Consider the following 9,534-nt stretch of genomic DNA (forward strand, 5'->3'; position numbering starts at 1 on the left):
GGGGGCTACTTGGGTATTCAATTGAATACCCATTATACTATTGCTGGACTGAACAGTTTTACTCTTAAGTTATACTAGCAAATATGCTCGTGCGTTGCAACAGAAGAAAAACATCAAATGACCCTAGAAAGTGATGACATAATGTCACATATCTATTTATATTTATCCTTTTTATAAAATTTAAAGTCCATAATTTGTTTTATTGATAACAATAACATCTATGGTATTAGATAGTTAATTTTTACAATAATATGTAGCTTGAAGATATATTTATTTAATAATAAAAATAAAAATTAGTTAAACCTTATCTCACTCTAATATTACCTCTTAATATACCTCAGTATCATATTAAAACATGAGAAGTTTGATGCTAGCATTATTTTTTTATTTAGATTAGGATTGCTATGAAATATGAATCAAGCATCACATTAAATAGGCTACCATAATTTTTTATAATAATTGGAGCAAAATAACTACAATTTTAATTTTACACTAAAAAGCATAGGCAAAAATTTCCAACAAAAAAAAGTGTACTAAAATTTGTGATATTTTTTATTTATTGCATGGATCTACATATGTGGAGTTGAACAAAATTGGTTTTATAATTTTTAGATTTTTCTATGAATTACTACGCATTTATCAATTTTCAGCCAATTTAAAGAATAAAAGAAAAGTAAATTAGAGATTTTACATTGGGAATCCTAGAAAAAATTTTATTCTTTTTTCTCTCTTTCATCGTAGTGATTCCGGGCTGATTGGGCCGACCGACGGCAGAGGCGATCGAAGGGAGCGGTAGGAAATTTTGCATTGGGAACCCTATAAAGTTTTTTATTTTCTTTTTACTCTTCTACAAACGTTGGACGAGGAGGCGACCGATTCGGCAAACCGAACACGGACAGGAGGAGACAGAAGAAAATATTGGACAGATTGAAATTTTGGCTCTTTATAGATAGGTATAGAATCAAGCCTTTACATCCAAGACGTAATGCTTAATTCTGTTTTGTACCTTTTATTTATTATACATTTTGTACTAGCTATGTTATGCTTAATCAAATATACAATCCAGGCTAAAAAAAGAATATTTTTTCTTATTCTTTGAAAATTTTGAACACCCACATTCCGAATCCTAGGTTGCCCTTGGAGGCATCTTCTGGCTAACATGGCAGCGCTTGTATGGAGTCTGCTTCTGTTCTTGGTAGATCTGCCAACTCTTTTCTCATAAATTAAACTGAGGGCATAACTTGAGGACCCTGAACTTTCCGACTTGTAGAACAACAAATTCTCTCTTCTCTAGCAAGACCATGTAGTCCACTTGCCAATACCAGAACGGACAACTGGTTCCATCGCGCTACATGAGTGGCCCAAATCAGCATAGCAACTATCATCACCACAAGCAAAATGCTCCAAATCCAACCACTACTAGGATAGGCAACAGTAGAACACTTCGCCTAGGCTCCATGATTTCTTTGAAACAAGTCGCAACACGGTACCTATGCTCGGTGGCACACTCTGTGCATCGAATCGGCAGGAGATCTGCTGCACCTTACAAATCCAAAGCCGAAGCCCAGATGGAGTGGGGATCAATTTGAAAGAGAAGGAAAACGGTTGGGGAAGGTCACCTCTTCACCTTTTCTTACCAAGCCTAGGGTGCTCTTTGTTAATTTTTCTAAAGCCAAACAATCCCAAAAAAACACACTCTCAACCTCCATGCTGGGACTGACACGTTAGCTTGAAGGCGTCTCCCAGGGGTTAGAACCTACGGTGCACGACTAAAAAAGTTTTGGGGACCATATTTCAATTTTAAGAGTTCATAGACCTAAGTGGTACAGAGCAACAAGTTTAAGGGCCGCCGATGTATTTAACTCTTTACTTTTTCTAAGCAGTTAATTAATTTAATTCTTGCTACAGTTTATACAAATAAAGTCAACAAATCTCTACTAATGCTAGTTCCTACGTGGGAGGTCAACAACTTTGAAATTTAACAGCAAGCATTATCAACGTGTGGCATTGGATTCTGACTAATAATGATAATATTTCTATTTAATCATGCCGCCATCTTGCTCCTGCTTTGTTGACCCCGCTTCTACATTGCTTTTGCCTGGTGCGTGTCAATTATATATGTATTTTTGGCATTGTACAGCTACAGATTGGTCAGATCCCTTATCAGCCCCGTGAACCACGTTCATTTTGTTTGTCTATTATCCAGTATTACTGGTGGGCCAAATTAAAGCCAAGTGTATAAAAAAAACATTCTTCAAGAGCGTTGTTTTTTCTCTACTTTTAACACGTGGCTGCTGCTTGCATCTTATCTTACCCCTGATCTGTTCAACGGTTTTCGGGTAGTGCTCCCTAGCCTGTTGCCCTAACAATCGGTGTAAAGTTATTTTGTTTTCATTATCGTTTGGTGTAGTGCAAGTGCAATCCCTGATGTAGAACCTGATGAATCAATGCTCCGGTGCTCCCTGTGCATGCTCAGCACTTTGTGAGGAATATAATAGACATCCATTGGTGGCTCCAACTAATGATGTACTAGGTTATACATCACCTGGGGCAAAAATGCAACAAAACTCTATCCGGATGAGGTTTTGGCCTACCTAAGGCTGTTTAGTTTTAATGCATGAACAATGTTCTATTTGGTCAATCAAAGTCATGAGGTCATGCATTTTTTTGATGGACAGAAAATTATTGAACATGATAGGTTCAAAGTTTCCAAAGGAATGGTAATTTGATTTGGATCTTCAAAAATCATATGTGGCCTAGGTAGGCCAAAGTAAACCCTTCACTAATTAATATTATCTCTATTAAAAAAATACTTGACAAATTAATTGTTTGTATGGAATCATTCAAATTTTAAAGATTCAAATACTTTTAATACAAATAAATACATATAGTTTACATGTTTTCAAAGTAAATCATATAATAGTGTGTGATTGATGTTTGTAGTTTTAAGATTAATACCTCGTTTGGGAGATTTATTGTCACGTGAACTCTAGTTTCAAGGGAATATTATGTACTCTAGTAGTAAAGAGTTGTTTTTTCTCTCTTCCTAAGATAAACTAAGACCTAGTGAAGCCAGAGCTCTAACTATTCTAGAGGAGCCAGAGCCAAAAAAAAACCTGCCAAACAAAACCTTAACCAAATATTTCCTGAACAAATTTTTTTTAACTGGATAGAGCAGTAAAGCCTGTTTGGGTAGCCCTCTGATTCTAATAATCAGATTATAAATTAAATTTGATCCAAACAGGATTGATTATTATATGACGGATTATCATAATCAAAACTCTTGATTGTCATAATCCCATAATCCAGAGGTAAGAGCATCTCCAACAGTTATGCAATTGGACTTTGCATTCTTGAAATTTGCATTTGACTTATGCATTTTGGCAAACTCGGCATTTGATGGACCAAACTTGGCATTTTTGTATAGGCACAATGGCTTGGCAATTTTGATAACCCAAGAATCTTGGACTCCTTGTCGTGCCTGTACTCCCCACGTCGCGGTAGTTTGCTGCAAGACGTGCGACTCTTTTCTTTCCCCCGCGAGCCGCCTCCTTTCTTCGCGCAGGGACGAAGGAGATCCATCGCCGCCTCCTTTTGTTGCAGCGACGCGAGGCTAGGAGATCCATCGCCGCCTCCTCTCCTTCCTTCATGCAACGCTATGCCAGCTAGGAGATCCATCGCCGCCTCGTTTTCCTGAGATGTATTGGACGAATATGAGATCGATTAACGTGGTGGTACGTGAGACCTCAAGCAGATGTCGCCGGCCTGGATCAAGCAGCGACCTCTTTTGGCAACCTTGAAGCCCTCCTTGTGGAAGCTTTGGGACCTGGATGCTGCGGTGCACCCTGGAACTGTTGCCTCGATCGGATCTCGACGACCTGGACCAAGTGGCGACATGGACTTGCGAGAGAATTGGAGACGACGGGCGAAGGAATTGCGCGCGAAAAAGAAAGCGTTCACGCGATGCGTGAGAGAATTTCCCGCGAAGATGAAAGATTCTCGGACAAAAATAGTTGGGTCCACTATTTTGAGAAATGCCAAGTCAAAAATACCAAACACTTGGAGATGAACTTAATTTTTCTTTGACAAAACGTTTAGGGACTTGGCAAACTCCAACAAATGGTAAATTTCAATTGCATAACTGTATAAGTGTTGGAGATACTCTAAGACCAGCTGGTTATAGGGATTACGGGTGCTGAAAGTCCAAGTTGCCCTCCATTAATTATCCAACTTACCAAATTATAAAGGATAAAATAGGAATCTCTCACTTCAACCAACCATAATGAACCACCATTATCCATAAGACTCAAACACTTAAATAATCTAGATTATAATAATCGAGGTGTGATCCAAATAAGCCCTAACTCATAGTGTACACGATCGAAAAGATCATCAGGTTATAAACTAGCACCCCTTTATCATCAGTGCGCACTCATCAGATCATGAATAATAAAAAAATAGTTATTGTCCGTAGTGGCATGTGAATTGGACCTTCCTACAATCAAACTCTCATAGTTTTTTCCAGGAGTGGAATCATACAAGCTCGTATATATAAATCATACTGGTCATTCTACAAAGGATCGGAGCACGATATCCATCCATCACGCACAACCATATGCATTAATCCATACAGAAGCTAATTAATTAGGATATCAATATAATTCTCTTTTCTAAAAATCCATCACGCACAACCAATTGAAGCTCGTATACATGTAAACATTTCAAGCTCCATTCATGAGTGGCTTCTTCATCTCCCATGCGGTGAGACTGGACACCTTGACGTCCGCCTTCCCGTTGTTGAACACGTAGAGGCGGGCGTTCTTGCCGATGGCGAGCGACGGGTAGACCCTGGAGAGGATGCACGTCTTGCCCCCGGCTCCAAAGCTCTCAACAACCGACCGGTCGATCTGCATCATCAGATGAGAAAAATAAACCAATTAACTACTACTACAAAGGAAAAAAAGATTATCCAACAATTGTACTACTAGATACTCATCGCATGCATGCATGCATATACCAGGCTTCTCAGAGAGATCTTGCCGTTAGAAATGTCTGTGTCCACAAAACCTGCAAACGTCGGCTGGTACAGGTTCGGGTCCAGAGATGACCTGTTTATGCCATCCGACCGATAAAAAAAAAAGAAAAATGGATCAACCCAAGTCAGTGCTGCAGTCAAAGTACAGTACAACACAAAAGCAGGTGAAGTCGTCACGAAAAAAACTCATGGCTGACCACATGCCAACGTGTCACGCATCGACCTGCCGGCCGGCGGGCCGGGCAGTGCGCGGGGCACTCACTTACTTGCAGGGGTCGGTGCACATGAGCACCACCGGCTTGCCGCCGCCGCGCGCGGGCCTGAACACCCTGAAGAACACGGCGGTCCTCTCCTCCCGGTTGGCGGAGGCCAGCACCCAGAGCCCGAACGGTCCGACGCCGCCCTCCACGGCGGCGCCCCTGGCGCCGCACAGCCGCTGCGCGTCGCCGGCGAGCGCCGGGTCGTCCAGCGCCTCCGCTCCCGCCAGGCTCGGCACCTCGAAGCTCACCTCCACGTCAGCCTGCACGATGAACGAAAAAGTGTACTAGTTCAAGGTGCTATAAAACGTACGGTCGATCGAGTTTGTGAGCGCCGCGCGGGTGACGGCGAAAAGGTGCAGTGCAGCCGTGCAGGCGGTGAAAACACAGGTGGGACACACGTAGATCGCACGACCAACGGCGGCCGGACGGGGAATAGTGGGGCGCGCGCATGCAGAGCACTCGCGGCAGATAAGATCGGTACTTTTTGGCACTTTGGATTCTGAAAATATGGACTGTCAAAAAGGACCGTAATTGGCAAGAACGAGAAACGGGTACAGTACGTACCTGTGCCGTTTGTATCCCGGTCACCTCGACGTGCTGTCCTGGCTTGATCACCCTGTTCTTGAGAGTGACCGACTTGCCTCTGAGCGCCTCCACTTCCTCGATAGGCCACTGCAGCAGCTGCTTCCCGCTGGGATCCAGCCACACCGTCCTCGGAATCGCCTGAATCCCAGCCCACCCTTTGGCGACGTCGTCGGCGGCGGTGTCGGACTCGTTGGCCCAGCCCCACAGGATCCGCCGCCGCTTCGCCGGGTCGTAGAACGTCTTGGACGCGTAGAAGTTGCCGTAGTCGTACCGCAGGTGGCGCTCGTCGCCGGCGGGGTCGTCCGGCACGTACCGCTCCGCCGCCGGGTCGTACGTGCCGATGGTGTAGTAGTCGTACCGCCGCAGGTCCAGGCTGTTCTTCAGCACGTACTTGTTCGCCTGACGACGGCGAGAGCCCGCCGCCGCCGCCGACGACGACGACGTCTCGACACCCATGCGCCGGCCGGCCGTGCTGAGCGGGTAGAAGTCCGGGCACTCCCACATCCCCGTGGCCGCCGAGTGCAGCGGCCGCCGGACCCGCGTCCACCGCTTGAAGTCGCGGCTCCGGTACACGTACGCCACGCCGCGGGCGGCGCCCTCCAGGCTGCCGATGAGCAGCCGCCAGTGGCCGCCGCCGTCGGCGTGGCGCCACGCCGTGGTGGGGTCCCGGAACTGCGTCGCGTTGACGCCGGCCTTGGGGACGATGATCGGGTTGTGCGAGGGCTTCACCCACTCCCGGAGCAGCGGGTCCGACTTGTTCCGAGGGTACGCGATGTTCTGCACCTGGTAGTTCACGTCGGGACGGTTCACGCCCGTGTACATGATCGCCGGCGTGCCGTCGGGGAGCGTGGTCGCCGACCCTGACCAGCAGCCGTACTTGTCGGACGGGATGCTGGGCTCGATCGCCGGCTTCAGGGCCACCCAGTTGATGAGGTCTCGCGACACCGAGTGGCCCCACACGATGTTGCCCCACACGGCGCCTTTGGGGTTGTATTGGTAGAAGATGTGGTACCACCCCTTGTAGTACAATGGAGCTGTTGTAGATATACATATATATCAAATCAGATTTTTTGTTTCTAGAAAAAATTTCAAAGATCAATAAGCAAAACGTACGAGTAAGTTTTATTTCCAGTTAAGATCATCAGAACACCAACAATTGCGAAAACATATATCTATAGAGAGAGAGAGAGAGAGAGAGAGAGAGAGAGAGAGAGAGAGAGAGAGATCAGAAAACATATTTGCACAACTGTTATGGTTTCGGTTGAATTTTTAAGTAATTTTTCCCTGAACTGGGTTCTGTTGAGAGGGGTGAGCCAAGTGCTCTTTTGAAAACTGTGATCTCTAAGCTGGTTTTCCCGGCAAAACCTTTTGCTTTCTATAAAGCGAGATCAACTGGTCTTTGGTCTAAAAATATATACATAAAAAGATCTACTAGCAGATACTCTTCGTACAGGGCAGATAGTCATTCATGGACTGAAATTTATTTGGAAGGAATCGAAAACGACGTACCGTTGGGATCTGACGTCGCAAAGTTTCGCCGCCGATGCAATCAGCACAGAAGAGAAGCCCCCACGGAATATGTGAATAATAGAGAAACCGAGTTAGAGCCAAGCCTTGACGATACCTACTATCTTTCTTAAAGCCTAAAAGGAAAAGCAACAAAAGTATATAGCTACCTACTTAGAAGTGACTGTTTACGAATCTAAACAGTGGTAATTGGACAGAATATGTTCAACTTGGCTAACCTGAAACTTCCTCAGTTAACAACACGGCTACACCTGGCACTGCTGGTGGCCAGAGCATACGTGATAGACATAAACGAAATTTGAGGTACTACTAGTTAAATAACCATGGAAATGATTTAAACGTTCAGTGTTCAGACTTCATAATCAAATCTTGATGATTTCTGTCGTGACGAGCATGTGTATCTAAAATTAGTGTTCTCAGTTCTCTCTGTTCCCAAGCATATATACACTTGAGCCTCTTGTTTCAAGGGAAGCTAGTTTACCATCTCTCACCCCAAAAAACCTCGGGTGGTTCGTTAATTTATCTGCATGGCCTGTCTAATTGTGCCTCAGTGATCGAGACAACAACAGAACTGGCCGGAAAAATTCAAGGCTTTTTTTGGACGTGGGGCCAAGGCAGCAAATGAGTAGATCGAGCAAGGTTTACGTTACCATTGATCCAGTTCTTGCGAGGCTGGAAATGGTACCCTGTCCTCAGCAGGGGGTCGACAATGGAGGGCGGCACGGCGGCTGCCGCCGCCTCCACCTCGAGGTTCTCATCGTAGACGACATGAGAAGCCCCGGCGAGCTGCAGGAGCAGCAGCCATATGCATGCCCAAGCAACCATTCCAACCACCCTCATTGCTAGCTAGCTGGCTAGCTAGCTCTCGCTTTAGCTAGGCACAGAGGTGTAGCAAGAACAAGAAGAGAACTGGATGGAGGATGCCCGGAGACAGAGGAGATGAGGTTCTATATATACTGCGTCGACGGTGGCCGGAGCGTCGCGCGTGCGAGATGTGTGCGATCAGGATGTGTCTTTTTAGGCGCCGGAAGTGAGAACTTTGGGCCACCACTCACCAGTAACGCTCGCCGCTCGCTTCCCTCCATGGATAAAAATAATCATAGCACTGGAGGGGGTCATATCTTATCTTACCACAGTACTAGTAGTACTTTACGAGGGAAGTGCAGTAACCTGCGGTTTGGCTTTAGCGTGATCTCTGAGGTGAAAGTGTTAACAAATGTCATTGCACCACCTGGTTACATTTTGCTGGTTGGAGCTTGGAATCAAGTTTTTTTTGTGTGTGTGGTTCTTGACACATCCTTTGCTTCTGATAGGTTCTTTTTTTTATTTTGGTTTTTGTCACTAATCGAGGCTTAAGAGCTGCCAACCTGTGCAAGGGCGCATGTCGAATGAGCTATATGCTAATGCTAATAGTAATAGTAATATATCAATACTTGTTCGTATTATAAGCAGATTTATTGCGTACCTCTGATGAATACATAGTATAGACAAGTGTCAACTTGCGCCTAGTTAAAATTAATCTTATAATAAATCAATAATTAATAATATGAACCGTCAACCAATGCTCCCGCACATTACAGAACCCTTGAATACCTATGCACTGAAAGAGTGCAATTGATATCTACGATTAATAAAAATATTAGTTGTCATTGTGCTCTTATTTCTCTTCATTTTGTAACACAATATGCATATATAGATCCTATGAGTGTGTTTGGTTCGTTTTCTATACAAGTCTGACTAGCAAAACTAAGTCAGCTAGCTTTAGCCTGTTCTAACTAGGCCAATTCGTAGTTGTTTGGTTGTGTACATTGTACTAGCCTGGCTAGCATTAGGTGTGTTTGGTTGTTTATCTTGTTTTGCACAGAATTATCTCTCTCTTTTCTGGTAAGGTTACCGGCTCTCACATATTTTATCGAACACCACCACAGTTGACTAGTCACCACAGTGAAGAGGACTAGTAGCGAAAGAGAACAGGAGTGAAGACCAGGAGGCGATGGGAATGAATCACGGAGCCAGCTGGAGCCTGGCTCCAGAAGAAACACCAAACCGGTGTTTCTACTTAGACCTGGCCCTGGCTGTACGGCAGGCCAAATGTATACCTGGGCAACGGGCCGGCCCGGCACATTG

At 44.9% G+C, this 9,534-nt stretch overlaps 1 protein-coding gene across 1 annotated transcript; it reads right to left on the minus strand.

Moving 5' to 3' along the window:
• LOC8155383 (beta-fructofuranosidase, insoluble isoenzyme 2) lies at nucleotides 4,497-8,315 on the minus strand. Its single transcript, XM_002489067.2, has 6 exons — nucleotides 8,058-8,315; nucleotides 7,390-7,398; nucleotides 5,860-6,914; nucleotides 5,302-5,555; nucleotides 5,018-5,108; nucleotides 4,497-4,907 (listed from the first exon to the last, which is right to left on the minus strand). Exons 1-6 carry the CDS (start codon nucleotides 8,245-8,247, stop codon nucleotides 4,722-4,724), a joined length of 1,785 nt encoding a protein of 594 aa, XP_002489112.2. The 5' UTR covers nucleotides 8,248-8,315; the 3' UTR covers nucleotides 4,497-4,721.

This window comes from Sorghum bicolor, chromosome 6, assembly GCF_000003195.3.
Source record: "Sorghum bicolor cultivar BTx623 chromosome 6, Sorghum_bicolor_NCBIv3, whole genome shotgun sequence".
NCBI classification, from domain to species: domain Eukaryota; kingdom Viridiplantae; phylum Streptophyta; class Magnoliopsida; order Poales; family Poaceae; genus Sorghum; species Sorghum bicolor.

Coding starts and splice junctions, on each gene's coding strand:
- LOC8155383 (XM_002489067.2), bottom strand. CDS start 8,247: ATGAGGGTGGTTGGAATGGTTGCTTGGGCATGCATATGGCTGCTGCTC. Junction 5,109..5,301: donor ATGTGCACCGACCCCTGCAA/GTAAGTGAGTGC, acceptor TGGCATAAACAG/GTCATCTCTGGACCCGAACC. Junction 4,908..5,017: donor AGATCTCTCTGAGAAGCCTG/GTATATGCATGC, acceptor CTGATGATGCAG/ATCGACCGGTCGGTTGTTGA.